Raw genomic sequence first — 20,097 nt, forward strand, 5'->3', positions numbered from 1 at the left:
ATCGGTTAAACAAAAGTACATAGTATGTACCTGTATGTAAAAAAACTTCAAGCTCCCGCATTCCATTTGTGTAAATCTTTTTTTTATGAATCGTTCGATGACGAAATACCAGGGCCTAAAATGTATAAATGCATACATATATCTGAGATTACATATGACGACGAATAGTTTTCAAATCAACCGCATAGTATGAAAAAGCTAGAAACGTATTGTTAATATTCGTTATAATTGGGCGATTGTTGGTAATTCAACCGTGTATCGCAATTACGAGGACAAGCATCGTTGATAAATTAGTGGTTGATAAAAGAAAAATAGAAAATTATTTGGCATACTATACACGTACTAGAAATATATGTATATTATTTTATTAACCCTCAAACGGCAGACCGCGGACAACAATGAATCGGTTATGTTCTAACCATGTATGAGATTTCAATTTCTATAGTAATTTGAAAATCGTCGCGTACAGACAGGAAGAGAAAAAATTATAATTACGAATTTTATTCGAAAAATATATTTATTTATCTTTATATAGTTACTGTCGCATCTTCATTACAAGTTTCTAAAAACTATGAAACTCTAAAAATAGGATCAAATTTCCGAACATCGTAAAACTTTAGGAATTATAGGTTGCCTAATAAAAACTACAGACTTACATGTGTAAAAATAAGAAAAGCATGAGAAAATGATGAGAACTATGCAATAAAACACTCTACAGTAGGACACAAATTATATGCAATACGAACACTATAATAGAAATAATATAATAGAAATCTAGAGAAATTAGAAAATCGCACTATCACGATATAACTAGAAAGCATTAAAAAATCCATTCTTTGGTTTTATTCGATGCTTGGATTCGAAACGATCGTCTCATAGCCGCGAGGGTTAATTGATAATAATTTTTCTTCTAACAAAATTTACACGTAAACGCGAATCTAATCGTATGTGTTTAACATTGATATTTTAGACCCTGAAGTGTAATGATTATTTTCATCGATACTTTCGATCAGAAAGTTGTTCCCCGCGGTAAATTATCGAAAAGAATCGAAAAGAACCGGATATCGAAGGAAACAACGATCGGGGTTTCAAAGTCGATTTCGTTACTACGTCTCGCGATTCACGTCGGCATTGGTTTCGCCAAGGACGACGCTGGTAACGGTGAAGTCGTGCAAATCTATGTAAGAATTTCGTGCATCCGTGTGGGCGTCGTCGTGTTCGAAGCGTGACTCGCTCGTGGATGTTGTGGACGATGTGGTGCAAGGACGTTCCGAGGGTGTGCAGGAAGACGTACCGTTCCGTGATATCCTGGTGTTGGTTTGAGGACTTCCGGTGCAACTGTATCGAGACGTTAACGCTTCGGAACGTGATAACGAGGGCTCCGCGGGAACCTGTACCATCGGACACCAGGAGAAAAAGTGGGCAAATCCTCGCCGAAATCTGCAAGATGGAGCAATTGTTATTGGTCAAATCGTTAAATAAATACCAGCAGACGCCAACTCTAACTAACTCCGCAATTTCCCTTCCAATTTATTCTTTTCTAATTAAAAGGTTTATGGGAAATTGGATTTGACAGACCTGGACGGAGAAATGATTTCATTTGAAATCGTATTTCAAACAGAATATCGTCCGATATACATTTCGGACGGAAAACACAGCTAATATTTTATTGGAAAGCGAAAGGATCACGGGTTACGTTTCACTCTTTTTTCTTTCTCCAACCTACTTGTATACATTCTACGTATACGTACAATACGTTCGATGCACGAGTGTTAACGACGAGAACTATTGGTCTATTGTGAGCAGATCGTTTGTTACGGACAGCAGTATTTTACTTGTTTGATACGAGTACTGGTATTGGTACTGGTACTGGTACTGGTACTGGTACTGGTACTGATACTGACACTGATACTGGTACTGGTACTGATACTGACACTGATACTGGTACTGGTACTGGTACTGGTATTGGTACTGATATTGGTACTAGTACTGATACTAGCGGTAAAATTTCACCGGAACAATTCCTGTGCATGACGTGTAAAGCGATTCTGGTAAATGGCTATTTTCAAATCGATCATCTGGCACCCGTTTCATTCAGTTTGTGGGCCGAACAACGTTGTCTGGATGTGTCTTCGACGATTCATGCGGTTCTTTGACATGTACATACGATGTATCTATGTTGTATCTACGAGAGAACGTACCGCAATTGAAATCCCTATCTACATATCATCGTCCATGTTAGACAAAGACTTTCTTTTTTAAAATCTCGCATCTGTCGCGATGATCCTTCGATTTGAAAATACGTTCGTGCCTTAAATTACGACACCTACCGATAATTTCTCGTCTTATGATGAATCTATCGTTAACATTATCGTTAATACTATTGTAGTAATAACGATGCACCCATTCTCCCGTACGAAGAGAAAATTGACGAAACAAGCGAAAAGTCGAAAGCCTTATTCGCTATTTTAACGTTTAGTCAGAGTACGATCGGTTTGCGCAATGGCGACATCCTGATCGATAAGGTTCTATGAAAATGCCGTTATTACCACTAGCTGCAAACTTTTACCAATTAAATTCAAATCTTAAACGTGATTTCAGATTACAGAAACCGCACGATGTATTTTCTTTGTTGTTCTATTCAGAAAAGTATCAAGTAAGGTAGGTGTGGAAAACGACGTCGCATAAATCTCTATCAGCTGTAAGCTATAACTGACGCGATTTTACCACACTAGTTATAGTTGGTAGTTAGTATAGTAATAGTTGGTTAGCGATTAGTAATTCTATTTTATAGATTTCTCGAAATTTCTCTGTTACCCTTTTTATTATATTTAGCATTTTCACAACCATGAAACAAAAATAGTTAGGTAACGAAACAAGTTTTTTTCACTGATATGTCATTAGAAGTTTATCAATGGGTTAAACAAACCTTTCGATAGTATAATTAGGCAAATACTTATACGTGGCAAATTTTCAAATGTTTAATCATGAAACTAAAATGGAAACTGGAAACTGGATCGATTAATACATGTTTTTAAATTTCCTAAGGGCATCAAGTAAAGGTTAGTGAAAGGTACTTACGTCCTGTTTTAAAGTAATATTTTACCTGGAGTTCATCCAACAGTAGATTATGGGATTATACATGCTGTTAGACATGGCGAGCCAGTAAATACCTAAAAAAACTTCTTGGATGTATGGCTCGTTTGTAATCTCCGGGAAGTATGACGTTATGATGAAGTACACGTGAAATGGTAGCCAGCATACTGCAAATATTACTACGACAACAATCATCATTTTCACAACCTGAAAAACAAATGTACTGGTATTTACTAGCCATCGTTGTTGTTATTAGTCGTTACTTTCTATTGGTATACATATACGATTCTTCGTTTAGTCGAAGAAAGCTTAGGAGCTTTATCATAGTAGGCTACGGAGATCGATGGTAGAAGAAAAAGTTCGATATCTATGATACTATTTTGATGTGTTCTTTAATTATATCGCGCGCACACTGGATGCTTTCGTTACCTGATGATTTGTAGAGTCGATGGAAAAAGACAGAACGTTCGGAAGATATTCGGGGCCCTATTACGAATTTCTCATAGACAGGAACATACAAGAAAATACAGGAAAACAACTGTACAATTACACGTTTAATATATTTCGCACGGTGCAAATTCAAAGCTGTTTGCGCGATATTAAAACTGGGACAAAGGATAATATCGAAATATGTAAGTTTACAAACTATAAAAAGCTTGTAATTCTACCAATATCTCTATATATTTCTCTCCTGTTTCCTTCCCTTTGTTTTTATATTATGCCGGAGAATACTCCTCTTTACGCTTAATGAAACTTGTATTACGTCAGGAACCATAGGCACGCAGCACGAAACGTTGTTAATCAACGTTGCTGATCGCTCGACGTACGATATCTTGTATCAAGAAGACACACAGCGCGTAAATTATATTTTTAACGTAATACATCTTTGTCTGGCCATTTGATATCCTGCATTTCTTACTCGTTTCACTTTCAGTCAAATAAACTAAACTCATACATATACGCATAAACATACGTATACATATACATATACATATACATATACATAATGATTAAGAAGAATTCATACTTTTCATTTTTCATTTTGTATTTAGCCCAACCACGAGAGTCGTTAAACTTTGTAGTATACGATTCTGTTATGAGATCACTCTAAACGTCTGGAATAGAATTTACCATTGTTCGTTTAAATGTATTTTCATTATCTTGAGTTCTACTTGTCGAAATTGCAAAATAATCTTTCAATCGTCCCTAAATTGTTTGCGAAATATTTATTGCGTTCTCAGGGCGTTTCAGATTAAAGGGGAACTACTAAATATTCAAATGATTTTGCTCCTCGTTTTATTAAGTCTATCGTCATAGTTCGTCTAGATTCAATCATTAAAATAATAAACTACAAAGTTACTTTTAGCCATTGTTGATTCTTCGGTGCAAAGCTTACTCTATCGAAAGAAATTACATATTTTAGAGTTCGAAGCATCGAATATGCAGATTAACCTCTTAAGCTGTTTCCAAGAATGGAACTTTTTGAAATTAAATTTCTCATTTTGCTTGCAAAACAATAAGCGAAACGAACGTTTCATATTTCACGATGAAACCTGTGTATTACGATAAAACGAAGATGCAAGATCGGAACAAAATAGAACTATAAAGCAATGTAATAGAATATCCCTTTTTTCGAAACCATATCACCCTATCATCACGCAAGTCAATTCCCTTAAATTCTCGCTTTTACGGTTCGCTCGCCACTATGCGGAAATACACTTTGTTACATATACTCTGCATACATATATGTACATCAATGTTCATATATCTACGTAGGTATATCTATTCTCTACTATTGGAAAATTATTTGTTAGTAAAATCACGACGACAACGAAACCTTGGTCGCATCGTCGCGTTGCGTCGTCGAGAAAATCTCGATGGCCATCTTCTATTATATTTATTCGTGTAACTAGACTTGCGGGACACATTCGCATTTGACGAGATCCCCTTGCTCTCCCTTGGCTCCCCTTCGCTCGATTTCATCCTGACGCCTTTAATTTCTTGGCCTTTCCTTTTGAGAATCTTTCTCACAAATTGTCACATCGTGTGTTCCGTGCATCGCTAGGTCAGTGCTCGCACTGTATCTACATACATTCGCTCGTATTGATCCGAAGAAATTTCCCAGAAAAATACAAAATACAAAATACAAAAGTAGAGGATAAAGATTGCAGCGTTCGATTCATCTTTGTTCGTGAAACGTACTTGAGCTACGGTCTGTTTATTAGATAGACCGTAGACCGAGAGATTCTCGTATTCGTCTGTCCACTGATTTCAATCTGAACTTTCTTCAACGATGATCTTTGAGATCCTTTTACGGGCCAGGTGATCACGGCCGTTAGAACATTGTGTTTCTACGTACGTGGCAAGATGGACCATCAGTGATTCCGCATATAGAGAAAAACGAGAGCTCTTTGCCGCTTAATCGAAATCCAATAGGATCACTTGGGCACAGGAGAAGATCGCAGAAAGAGATTTCCTCATACCCATGCACGTAATCTCTTTCTCTATTTTTTCCGCTCGTCGCGTTCGTTATTAATTAAATGACCGCTTGACTGATAAACCTATTTTACATTCGATAGAAGAGAAGACTGATATAACTCGCGTGAAATATCAAATGCAAACGAACGTGTGGCGTTTAATAAAGATCGAATAAAATATCTTCAAGAATAATATAGATTTCATTCGAAATTCACACGTATTAAACATATACATAGGATGCGCAGATAGCACCTACACGTACGTTGATTGTATAAAATTCGAAGGAAACCATTGGGGTTTATAGATCCTTGGTTATATATCGATGCGTCCAAGTTTGCGATCTATCAATCTGTAACGATATCAGTCGTCTCCAAGAATGCATGACAAGTTATTAGACGTGACGACGAGGAAGTAAGGAAGTTTCATCAGGCGAGCAGCTACTACTTCCTAGACAAATTTTCGCCTGAGAACACCTTATTCGGATTTTATCAAAAAAGGAACTCCTCTTAGTAAGGAACGTACGTTTGCAGCCCAATTGTAAAAACGATGGAACAACATAACACGAGCGTAATAAAAGTTTCAAGTCCGGTTTCGTTATTTTTCGAAACCTGTACGCTGTACGTATACCTATTCGGTCGTAAAACTCCAACGTCACGAACTATAACACTAACGTTCACTGTCTACGATGCATTAACATTATCAGGGTGTATGGATAATCTTAGTCTCGTTAATATCTCGTTAAATCTCGTTAATAGAAGAATCGCTTAGGTTTCTTCTAATATATTTAAGATCACTGAAGTTTGTCCTTTAATTATATATTTCAGTGTAAATTTATGTATCGACTGAAATTTTAATCTAAATTTTTCGGCGTTAGCTTTTCCCGTTCAATAATCATCATCGATGTATCATAATCTCTTCGAATAATTCTTTCGAGTTAATTCCACGGCATTTTCTGCTTTAACGATTTAAACGAATGATTTTAACGAAAGTAAAGCTATCGTACGTAGTTTTAATCCCATACACATATATGCATATATGTATAACGAGCAATTTCATTTACGTTCCGTTTTAAAAGATTCGGTTACTTGAATTTTATTAACTATCGCCTTAACTTCCAACTGTTAGAACATTTATCTCTATTTATTACACACGTGTAACAGTACTATAAGTATTGGCTGATTACAAGTTGCAACACTATATATAATATAACGCTGCAAATATATGCGTCGTTGGAATTATTACGAAATTGTCATAGCTTAAAACAAAATATGTAAACTTTAGAGAGGATAGTAAATAAGTAAATGATTGAAATTATTGTATCGCCTTAACAAATACTATGTGAAAATTGTTAAGAAACGATCGAGACATTTGCAAATTGCATCATCGACGCGATGTATTACGAGAGAATTTACGAGAGATGTTTGCGAACAGGTGCGGCGACCTGGTAGACCTTCTAATTAGAAATTATAGCGTGGCTTAACGTTTAAACTGCTTTCGAACAAAGATACACCTACGTGTGGATATACCATAATACCGCCTCGCGTGTCTATCGTTGAAATGCATACGTTAAGTCTAGATATTTTTGCGGCTCACGTTTAAAATTAATTGGCAGGATGCCTTTCCGGAGTAATTTTACGATCGTTTTACGATGTCGTTCCAGGCGACTCGAAAAATCCTTGAAACAAAAGGATCGAAACACGTTAAGCCAATAATATCCGTTATCATTCTCTATTCGCATTACATATCGGTGTCGTCATTTTTTTACGGGTTCAAATTTCAAAATCGAGTACCGCAAAACTCGCTACAAATATATGTATCTAGAAATAGTATTCGGATAGAAATACCATATGTAAATAATGGGACGGTCGATCGTTGGTTCGTGGAATCGTAGACTGCTGATTTTTCATTAGAAAGAGAACGAAAAAGGAGAGGACTGTGAAACGCTAACAACAACAAGCTTTGAAAATGCATTGTTGAATCTAATTCACGACAGACGACAAAGGAAATAACGTTTTAGATAAAAGTACGTAGCTTTACCATTATTCCTCGTATAAGGACGGTTAAGGACAAACTATATTACAGGATTATAAGACTTAAACTATAAACGATGTATCAAAGCTTAGACCAACGTCGATAATTTCATTATTCGAAAGAAATAATCCATTTTTATTGTATTTTTATTGCGAGCGTTTAATTTTGAAGACATACTATCTGTCGTAAAACGTTCAAAATAACAATTGGATGACGTAACATAGAGAACACGTTACAGAACTACCGCTTCGTGCGAAGAAGAAAATGGTGATTGTTTGGTGGTCATATGCAAGAGACATTTATTCCTGTTCGTCATAACCTGGGGCTACAACTACAACAGAAACATATTGTAAACAAGTAGATGAAATCGTACGTGGTTTAATAACGAAACGTGGGATTAATAACGAAACAAGCCGCGTTGGGGAACAAATGGAAACCAATCTTGTTTCATGATAACGTAAAAGCTCTCGTGTGTCGAAAATAACCACACGACAACTTGAACTATTAGAATCGAACTTTTATTTTATATCACGGGTATCCGCCGATCTTTCTGCATTTAAAACCATTTTTCAAAGTATAAATTTCCGATATTCGATGATATAGAACAAGAGATGAACGTTTTCGAAGAATCGAAAATCGTCCAGATCAAGGGATTAGTTATCGTTTAATAAAGTGCGACGGTAATTAGTAATAATTAAAATTAGCTATTATCGTCGCTCTCTTTCCCCGTTTTTTTTTTCTTTTTTTTCTTCAATGAAACACAAAGCATAATAAAAGAGACGATTTCACTCCTTCGTGATTTACATACCCTGCGCTTACTCCTTATACCTTCCAATTGGCCGGCGGTATTTTCGCCGATGCTTTGCGAACCCCATAACTCCAAACCAATTCTGGCGTACGTGAACGTCATCGATCCAATCGGTAAAACATATGTCAGTACCATAAAGATCACATTATATCTGAAAACAGGAGACGTTGTACTTTAATACATGTGGTTATTCACATTAGAGCATATGTTTCGAGTAATATGAATTCGTATTTCCTTGGTATATATATATATTTACAACGAATGAATTTTTAAATTGTTTATGCCCTTATATTTCCTTATACAACCGTTTGTCCGTTAAAAAGTCTCCCGTATAGTAATATAAAAATGTTTATGTACACGAACCATGAATTTGATTTATCTTGAAATTTTTAAGCGAGTAGAAAGAATGTGGACAAAGATACGCAACAACGACGTCATGCTTAAACATGCTTAAAGTATTTCGCTTTCAATGAATTCTGTGATCGAGCTCAAAGCATAGTAGTGACAGCTTTGTGTGGTAGTGGAATAAAACTTTGAACTGCACTTTTATCAGCTCCAGTTGGTAATTAAAAGTAACACCGATGAAACTCGATGCAGATCGTTCGAATCCATTAAATCGAGGAAATTGCAGATTATTTCCCTTATCTTTAGAAAGTGTGTTCACGAAACTACCGAACTGTACGTACGTTTCGTTAAAAAATGTTTTCAAAGCAACTTGTATTCTATGTGCATGAACGTTTACACAGTGAATTCGAGTATTTCATTCTAGAGTAACAGTTTCATACACAAACTGAGCTATAAACTATAAACAAACTATAAAATTGCATTATTTACATTTGTAACTAGAATGGAACATTAACGCATAATAATTGATTGATATTGTCAAGCATTGTTACATTCTGTACGTACAACTGTGCAACCATAAATCAATCAACATTATTTATGGGTTGTTAAATATTATTACAGCGTTTTCCTCTTTTAGTATTTACAATTTACAGATTTATGTAGGAATTATTTGAATCGTTCATTTATCTTTCTAAATAGTCTAGATATTTATATTTGTATATATAAAGACTTCAATTGACTATCTAAAAATATGTATACAGAGAGAAAGAGAACAGACAAAATGATACGACGTTGCGAATTCTTTTTCGAAATAAAAAAGACAAAAGATCATTTTGTCTGTTCTTTGTATTTGTATGTCGGTTGATTAAGGTTGGTCACACTTGTGTATATTTCCACAGGAAAACTGAAATAACGAGCCGTCGCGATTCTTCTGGTCGTTTCATCAGTCGAGCAATCGATGACGTTGCTCGCAGACTAAGCAAAATTCGTTTTATGGTAAGCTGACTGATCGGCAGAGCCGATCGTTTACGCGTCATAAACCAGTTGTTAGATGATATCATCTGTGATCGATATCGAACGGTGCAAGGATTTTCTCGTTATAGTTGTTGGCAAGGAACAAAATTTTAAGAGATACAAATTTTGACATTTTTTGACATTTCGTTTATAACGTTTCCTGCGATCGTTTTAATCTTTAAAATTTACCTTTTCACGTAGCTTTAATTCCATATTGCTTCGGAGTGAAATTCTACGGTTCTTGAAAAGGTTGGTTCTTCGAGAAAGTGTAACGAGACGCTTGTACCGTTTCAGCACGAATTAGCATGCATGAAATAGGAAAGAAAAAGGTTGCGTTTCGATTATTCAGATAAGCTCACAAGTATTCGTCGTAACTGAGACCATTGTCGTCTCTGTTGGGAAAATCGCCGTAGCAGATCACTCGTATTTCGCCGTTTGCAAAGTTTTGAGTGTATGTTGTGTAGAAGAGTAGCATCGGTAGCGAGAGGATAGCTCCTACGATCCAAATGAAGATCGCTATGCAAAGGGTAGCTCTTTTACCCATGTGAGGTCTCAACGGGTTCATGATGGCCATGTATCTGCAATACACGATACGTATTAACTGTTAAAATATATTTTTTAATGCATACGAACCAATATCAATCGATAGAACCAGCAGCGATCAATAGAAAAACTAACTGGAAGATTATAATGCAAATAAAGGACGAATCTTTCGTGATATTAACACTTTGACTGCCACGTTGGTGGTCATATATGACCGGCCACTTCTTATAATTGTAAAAAATTGAATGAAAATTGACAGTTAGGCCATTTTCAGTATAACGGATAAACAGAAGATACATTGAAATAAAAAGTGCCCCATTGAACAATTAAATACTTTTATTAGAACATCGAATGTTTCAACGATATATTCTGTATGATTTGCTTACAGACGAAATAACGAATGCGAATGGTTTGTTGAAATGAACGAAGCCTTGTTATAATATTGTTATAATATTGTTATTATAATGTTGTCTTATTATTATTTTCCCATTATATGCTTCGAATAATAAAAGTACTCCCGTGGCGTCCTCGGCGAAACATGCGATTTCGGCCTGGCAGTCAGTGTTCGAGCTATGCTATGTACTAGTTGTACTATTTACGATATCATTATGGACATTAATGATAGTTATATATGTATGTACACTGTGTACATACATAGAGCAGGACGCAACTCATGAATTTTAATGATTTTGAAATATGTTGTTAAAGTCAATGTCCTGAGTAATTTTGTTATTGGGAATTTCATGTAATTTCACATTTCCTGCGATAAACTTAATCTCGAATTAATTACAGCCAGTTACTCGCATAATAGCAACACGATAATACGGAAGTGAGACTTTTATCGTTGTATTTACTATTTTATAAAGTGAATTGTACCATGAAACACGTTATACGAACCAGTGTTTTCATATATGTAGAAACGAAGCAAAGGGCTAGTGAAGGGGTAGGATAGTTGTTGCAAGAAAATTAAATTAAATCTTAATTCGTATGGTGTAACTGATTGTATGGCGTGAGAGAGGAAAATCAGAGGATAGCTTGCGCTATTACACTTGCAGATTGGATTAACGACTGACATCCTTACACGCTTTTTAAATTTCATTCAATACAGTTTTTCTTGCGTCGATTTTCGGTAATTTGACAACAACGAATGATAACAGCAAAAATTAGTCGATACTCTATCGGTAAGAAAACGTAATATTAAAAATTGCCAAAATAATTTTTCTTCCATAATTAAAAGTAAATGTATATGTATAGTAGGCATTAAAAAAGTACAAGTTTACGATGGTAAACGAAACGGTAGCGATCGAACAATTCTTATGCGGCTCTTGCAATATAGGTCACTATAGAATGTTTACGACGGAAGGTTTACGTCTGTTGAATGTCAAATCCACTGTAAACAGAGGTATCTTTGAAATGCATACGAGTTGAATATATCCTCGCCTTTGAAATAGAATTGAGATTTTAGATGCTAAAGAATGTCCACTTTCTTTGCGTAAACTTCGATAAAGCCAACTTCCAACAAAATGTTTCGCATGTACGATAAATTATTATTAAGAAGAAAAATTGACCTATTCGAATCGGCATGGTCCATCGTACAATAATTACTGCATATATATTTGATAAATAATAATAGTCTGTTCGGTTCATCATGCGTATGGACAATGATATATACCCAAGTACCTCTACATAAGACATATAATTTATCTCCAGCTATAATTATATTGCAATTTCTGAATGCTGTTCGCCGTATGTTACATAGATCTTTGATATAACGATATCATTATGTACATATATGTACTTGATCGAGCAAGTTCAACTTTTAAAGTTTGTTACTACGTACAATATGCGTGCCAGTATATATATGCATAAGAAATGTCTTGCGACTGTCGTCCATTTTAATCTTTACTTTTAAATATAAGGAAAAGTACGAGTTTTAAAGAATATCAAAGTTATATGACATGCCGGCACGAAAGCGTACTCTATCAATGTACGAAAGTTTCAGAAACGATAGCTTCTCGCAACTCGATGCTTCACACGGACGATATCTTGACCTGAAATTTCTGCAAACTGTCCGATGTCTTGTGAACGCAATCGTGCGAGAAACTGCATACACGTTACCACTTACCAACTCGAAGCATCTCTCATTCTAGAAACTAGACACCTGATCGATTTTATCTACCTGAATCTTTCGTACTTCGATCATTCTCGTGCTTTTCATCTTTTATTTTACGTTTATTTCAATCTATACTTATTCGATCGTTACTTGCCCTAAATCCAGTTTACTTCCCTTAAATCCAGCACACCGCTCTAATATTCTATTCTTCCTAATCATATTTTTCTAACAAGTGCATTTATCTTTGTAATTAAACAGAACTTTTTCCTACGATCTCTAATTCCAGAGCTATTCCAAAAATAGTTTCAACTTCCAACTTTGAACACTGTTACCGCGTTATACGATTGCATACGTTCTGATACGTTCCCTTTCCTAGAGGCATCCAACGATGTCTTTCCATCGTCTCTTTCACTGCTCTCTTATTCTCTCTATGATTTCATAGGCAAAGGCGTGCGAAGGCCACGCTCGCAAACGTTCCCGTTATCCTCCATTTATAAGCATACCGATATTGAACAATGAAATTGGCGCTTCGCTGATGAATCGTTCGATCAAACTGCGTTCTTTTCGCAATAAAGGAAAGACTGTGTCCAAGCTCTCAAGCAGTCGCGAGAAACACCGGACAGTTATGTCTCGTGCATTCACCACAGGTCGCTTTCGAACAGATCCGAATTCAGATCCGACCAGTTACTCGACGTTAATTTCGCGATCTACGTCAGAGAGGAAATAAATCTAAGAGATTCGGTTAACGTATCCTACTAATCTACGAAGTATGTTTGCAGTATGCAAGATATGCAAACGTTCGTATGCGAAGAAATTTCTTCATTGTGAATGTCTACGTCATACTTTTAATAAGATTTCAAGAGAATAATTTCGAAAGACCGAAACGTAAATATGGTAAAGGTGAGTATGGTAAAAAGGTAAAGGAAAATGTAAATAATAATGCAAGTGAAACTGCATTTATCATAGTAATAAATATAAACTGCTCTCGAGTACGACGTGCATGCGAAAGCTCATAACGTTTTTTTACAGTTGATATTGAGTCCCGTTGTGTGCTTACATGTGAGAAACACTGTTTTTTCAAGATGTCCTATTCCATTTGTTCGTTTCGTCCGTTCCAGCGTTGCTAACGGTTGAAACAATTTGCGTGATACAACTTTTTTTTACTATTAGGTGTAAAAAGAATATCTTTACTGGCGATATCTTCGGCATTATCGATTATAAATCATTTAAAATTATAAGATAGACACCAGTTCGACGCGCGAGACTTCGAAATCGAATCGTTCGTTACTGACGATGAAATTAAGATTCACGCGTTATTTTCTGTAGAGTACCGGAATGTTTTTGCCGATCGATCGAACCTTCGCACCACCGACACCAACAGTGGCATTGGAATTTTAATCGGTTTTCCAATGGTCGGGAAATAGCACCATAGGCATTTTGATTAAAATTCGAATTATCGTTTATGTTCACGTTTGTATTTCGATTCACACGGATCTTCATATTTTCCTGTTTATTTATGCATATCTTCGTAGTAAGAAGATAAACATATTTAATCGATTTATTGACAAATTTAACTGGTCTAGAGCGAGTATTATAAATACGTAGAGCACTACACCGAGTCGATGAGAACCATTAATTAAAATAACTTGTTACCTGCTGGTTGTACGAAACTCGACTATGAAGAACAACTATGTTGCATTCCTATCTGACTGCGGAATGTAAGAGAGCGGCCCATAATTCCTTCGAAAAATTTGATTCCGGTGAGGGAGTAGAATGCGATGCGATAACAAAATTTAAGTCCGAAGGTCGAGATCGATTTTGCGATAGCTTCCCTATATTAATCCCAAACAGACTACGTATCGTCGAAGTGAGGCGAGGATATACAATCATCGCATACATATCTCATCGTTCTGACGGTTTTGCGGTTCATTCTCCATGCGTCTAATCCTTTGCTTTTTCCTTTAACCGGCCTGAATCTTTTCTCGCGTAAATATTCTCCGATACCCACAGATAATTAACGAAATCAGCCTAAAATCATCGGCGAAGAAACCAGGTATTTACATGTAATACGCGACTTTGTAACTCTTGCCAAGAATAACCTCTTCTCTCTTACTTACAATTCCACATTTTTTCCATATGAAACGCTTCTCACATACATATAAGACGCCCGTTTTACATTCAAGTCAGATATTAAGTAAAACAAAGACTCGTAATTAGAATCGTGTTATTTTCCATTTCTTTCTCTTTTCATTCCAGTCGTCTTTTATCCGCAAATAAATTTCCATAATACCATAACATTGGCATAATATGCGAATATGTACATAAATATTAATAAAATTATCGCACAACTAGTCGCACGTTACAACAAAAAATATCTACTTACTCCGGCAATATCGTTATTATATCGAGTGTTATGTCATTGTTGCGAACAGGAGATTTCCTTTCAACGTTCATTAACGAGTAATAAGCGACTTTGTCGGGACAATGAAATCGTTTCATTTCACGAAGCCAGTCGTTAAGCGTTGTCGCTAAGCGATTTAATTATCCAAATTTCTGTAAATCGAGTTTCGATGAAACGAAAGTTTAACAATGTTCGGTTAGATTTTTACTTGCTTCGTCACAAGCGTTATAAGCGTCATAAGCGATTTTACGAAAATTCACACGATCCTTGAAATTATATTCATTCGTTGACGAACGACCGACACAACCATTATACATATCGGTGTTGCGTTCTTCCTTTCATGCAGAGAAGAATGGCAGAGAAGAATGGCAGAAAAGAATGGCAGAAAAGAAAGGTCACTTCCGCATACATAGTCGAATGAAATTCTCGCTACGTTCGAGGGGTAAAGCATTTTTGCCACATATGTACAAAGTATTTTCTGCGCCATCGCCCCTTTCTACGTATTCTTTGTAGAGTACGTTCAACACACAATTCACTGATCTACGAAATTGCAAGCATAACGCTAGAAATCTCATCTTCTATACATTTTCTCCCGCACCATTCCCTTTAATATGTACTCCAAGGCGATAATATACTTGGTATTTGAGTTTGAATCGACTCGTAACAATCCTACTTGTCTATTTTAAGAATTCTTAATATCGTTTATAATTGTACGTATTATTTGGTAAATACTTAATTTTCTCATATTTTCATAGTTCTTCACAAACGAGGATAGATAATAACGACCAAATATGTTTTATAAACTGCTTCCATCCATTGGCTTTGGCTTATAGCATCGATCCATTATTTTACAAATGCGTCTGTCTCGGTCTTCCCGTTCCTGTCATTAATATTAATTTCCAAGCGTGGCATTCATCCACCACGTCTTAATCCACACCAGAGATAAGACATCGACCCCCGACCTTCGGACTCTTTTGCGCATCATAACCTATCCCCAAACCAAAACGCATATAAGCCGAGACTCGAGCCAGCTCGAGCAGTTCTTGTTCAGCCTTTCTCTGATTCAGTGTAATTCTACCTCTGTAAAATCATTGTAATCATTGAATCTATGATAAAGCTTGATAAAAGGAAAGTTAATAGTTGCGTTACGGTTCAACCTTCTTGTTTTCATAATCCAAGTCTCAGGTTTACTTGACACTCTCTCGGGTTCTCTTTGCTTCTAACGAATCAGTTTTAAACGACTTTGTTTTCAATTGCTAATTCAGAGGTATCGACGTGGTGGGCGATTAACGTTATTCACAATCGTTCAGATCTATCTCACTTCTTGATTCGATTCTCGCCTCTTTACCGACGATTAGTCCTTCTTCTCAATTTCCGTCGTTGTTAGCATCGATACGAATTGCTTTCGACACCGTTTCGCCTATACGGATCTACGTATATTCTAACGTGTATACTAATCATGAGTGTTAACGTGAAACCTGGGTGTCGACGCATGCGTCGCAAATGGGGCTGTCATTTATAAAATCACTAATCACGATAAGGGGCATATTAAAAGCTCGGATTTTTCCGCCTGAATCCTGCGCTCTTGTCACTATTTTTTAGATTAGGTACGATGTCCCAAAATAAAAGCTTCTGTAAATTATAGATCGTAGCTGGATAGCATTTACACTGTCTCTAATGCATCTGATGCGAACGCAACACTTGAAAACCACTTCTAGAAAAACAAATGCATTGCTATCCAGTATATTAGCATAGGTGCGTCTGACGCATGCCAGATCACCACCGTATGCAACGCACATATGCATGTATGTATAGGACGAGAGCGCGGATGATCGGTGGGGGCTGACGGTTTGGATTTTGGAATACAAGCGAGCATCGGGACACCCGAATCCGGGATGGCAAAACCTAATCTCAAATCGCAATATGTTTCGATGTATAAGGTAGAGCGTACAGTCCTCTTTACATCCTTCGATGCCTGTCGCTTGTTTCTGCATCGATCGATTTCGATTATTCCAGCGATTTTCAATATTTTTCACTTTATGGCGGACATAAACTAATTGACAAAATTCTCTGGCACACCAAAAAATATATTACACTCGGTTCAAGCCGGAGCATTTACATCAGACGGCTACTATTTTGGCTATCGTCATTTTGTTGTTTGACAATGTAAAGAAAAAGGGCGGCAACAGTGCGTCCGAATAAATAGTTAGTCGCGGCGCTCTGGTTGAATATCGCTCGGTTAACACGACCTGTTAACTATTTAATGCTAGGAAAGATGGTATGCTAGGAAGATACTCGAGTTTGGTCGAGACTCAACCTATATATCGTGCATACACGTCCTCACAGCGAATCGTGATGGTTTCTTTCACAATTGAAATGCCGTTCGTTCCACCAGAAATTCTGGAACCTGAGCTTCTCTTGCAGTCTCGATAACGCACATTATCATTTATCGGCAGTGTCACAGGCATGCGAGTACGACGTGCCATTCACGTTCTTCTCTGCGAATCGTTGAAGCATAATTCTTCGATATAGTCACGGGGCTATCGAGCTATTGGAAATCATCGACGCCGATTCCATTCGATTCGATTCGACGTCGTTTACGGTCTACCTATGCTTGATCGTGAACGAAAAAATACCGCCGCCAAAAGTATGTTTTTTAAATAGATTTTTCCGAAGAGATTCTCGCGGTTAATATTCGTAAAAGAGCTTTGACCCACCCGTTCAGAAGCTCCAGACTTATTTGTTGTTTCTATACTACCATAAGTACACTGTGTATCATTTTGTGACAGGTTCTCGAGGAGTTTTTCGACGAGGCTACGCGACGCAAAGTTACCTTTCGTCCGACCTCGCAAACGAAGAGATCAGTTACGGGTATAGGCGACGCGCTTTCGCACAAATATTTTACATGTATTTCGTACATTTTTCTAACATATTTGGAATCGTAACTACGAATATGTATCAGAAGGACGATAATTTATGCGATTTGTAAATAAACACAGGCAGAGTTTCATACCGACAATAATGCAGTTTTAAGCATTATCTTAATACCTGTAATACCTGTAATTATGGGAAACGTTCTAGTTATATTTGTTTGTCTTTGACTCTAGCGAAACGGACTAAATTACTAACTTAAATTTTCATAAATCTGTTATACGATTATTACACATACTTACACATCGGGAATGAATAAAATATGTATGTATATGGTATAGCTACTTGAAAAGAATTATGTCACAAGCGTTTCATTAATATTCGACACGAGCTTGGAAATTTTGAAACGTTCCACCAATTATTAAGAATTTTATGATCAAAAAAATAACCGAATAATTATTTTATCGATAATTCCCAGTCTAATAGATCAAAATTTTAAATAATACCATGGTAAAAAAAAAAAGAAATTTTAGTATTACATATAAATGATTATCAAGTAGAAGTAAAAGGTAACGTCGGTCGATTAAAAGGTTAAATTTAAATTTCAGGAAAAAGGCAGTGAATCGGAAATTACGTTTTCTTTGTACGTTTCCACGTACACAGCACAGTTAAAATTGTCCAACAAAGATTGGAATGTCTGCCTACAGAGAAAGCTGCATTTCCGTCTTTGAGATCGTGATTTTCATCCGTTGTTTCGCCCGTCTGTAGTCTGGCCCGAACGTTATTTATTTTCCTGGAGCGACGAATTGTCAAGGTGGCGTTTCTATGTGCGCGCAGTCGAGGCCAAAGCTAACCGCATATTCGTCCAGTTTATGGACGTGTAATCTTTCGCATGGCGGTTCCATTTCACAGATTTCATCTTTTCGACCTTTTCCTAAGACTCTCGATCATAACTATCGGAGCAAAATTAATTAGCTATTAAATTGTATTTAATCGGCTTTCAAACACCGCCGCGTAGTTTGGCTCGAAGCAGTCGAGGTAGTCGAGTTCTAAATCATAATCCTTGATAATAGCAGTTCAATTAGATAGAAGTTTAGGATAGGTTGAAATTTGCAATGCTGTTCTGGGAAATAATTCCGAGCCAGGGGCTGACTGTATTAAGATAAGGTATTATCCGACATGGCGTATAATCGTGGAAACTGATCCTAAATAAATATCGAAATATCACTGAAATATCGTGCAATTTGGATTCTGATGTATTAAAATGCATATATTTACGGGTGTCTCACAAAGACAAACAGCTCGATAAACAATTCACGATAAACAGAAGAGTACTTTGTCTGTTTTCTAATTGTAAGATTATTTCTATCCATTTCTATCTAATTTCTTACTAAACCAACAAATAAATTGAATTATGAATATGAATATGAATATGAATATGATGATTGGACTTCTGAGTAAGAATAACGCGCTTACCTATCTATAGAAATTGCCATTAAAGTGAAGACACTGGCGCATATAGTGAGCACAGCGACGAACTGACAGATCTTGCAGTAGAGCGTGCCAAAGGGCCAGTGACTGTTCAACATGTAGATGTAATTGAACGTAACGTTCAACGTAGACACCATCGCGTCTGCGATGCTTAAGTTTACCAAGAAATAATTAGTGACCGTGCGCATCCGTTTGTGCGCTAATACAATCCAAATGACTATCAGGTTGCCACCAGTCGCCACGACGATCATACAGGCGAACAACAAGGTCCAGATCATTTGTCTCCACCACGGAAGTATGAATTGATTTCTCAATTGTAAATCCGTGATATTCGTGTTATTGTAGTAAGTGTTATTTTCCATCAGTAGTGTCATGTTGAACGGGTCGGGCGTTGAATTTACAAAAACTTGGAGGCTCTGCATTTTTCTCGCGAAAATTTGTTAATTTACTGACAAACTATCTATCTTCGGATAGACATCTTTCGATTATCTTTTGATTTGCTCTTAATTTAGTACGAATAAGCACATTTTTGCGCGTTACGCGTTTATTTGAAATTAGCTTCTTTCATTGGAAATTACGTAGAGATGACTACGCACCTCGCACAAATACCAATTTAAAAACATTCAATCAACACGATTCGTTTAATCGGTTCAAGACGAACGTATTAAAGTAGTTTTTCCAATCACTTTTCCTTCTACCTTTTTACGATTCACACTTGTATCAAATCAGCCCTACGATTTATCATATACTATACCGGCACATATTACAGCTACGTTAATCAGATCGTTATATTTTATCGTTCTTCGATGTCACAGTTCGTTTTATTAGCTTTTTAGGTCGCAACGATCGCCAATTCTGAGACGATTTCCAGAGTATCCAAAGACAGGAACGCGTTTCATTTCTTCC

The 20,097-nt window shown here is 36.5% G+C and overlaps 1 protein-coding gene across 2 annotated transcripts; it reads right to left on the bottom strand.

Annotated features, from left to right (window-relative positions):
* Positions 1-789: 789 nt before the first annotated feature.
* LOC138184482 (tachykinin-like peptides receptor 99D) lies at positions 790-19,703 on the bottom strand. Of its 2 annotated transcripts, XM_069122493.1 has the most exons (5): positions 19,177-19,703; positions 10,132-10,350; positions 8,414-8,564; positions 3,107-3,303; positions 790-1,440 (listed from the first exon to the last, which is right to left on the bottom strand). In XM_069122493.1, exons 1-5 carry the CDS (start codon positions 19,611-19,613, stop codon positions 1,107-1,109), a joined length of 1,338 nt encoding a protein of 445 aa, XP_068978594.1. In that variant the 5' UTR covers positions 19,614-19,703; the 3' UTR covers positions 790-1,106. The 2 variants fall into 2 exon arrangements, with proteins under 2 accessions (XP_068978594.1, XP_068978595.1); XM_069122494.1 differs by lacking the exon at positions 10,132-10,350.
* Between the last annotated feature and the right edge of the window lie 394 nt (positions 19,704-20,097).

Source organism: Bombus flavifrons, chromosome 10 (genome assembly GCF_040668555.2).
Source record: "Bombus flavifrons isolate JBK064 chromosome 10, iyBomFlav1_principal, whole genome shotgun sequence".
NCBI classification, from domain to species: domain Eukaryota; kingdom Metazoa; phylum Arthropoda; class Insecta; order Hymenoptera; family Apidae; genus Bombus; species Bombus flavifrons.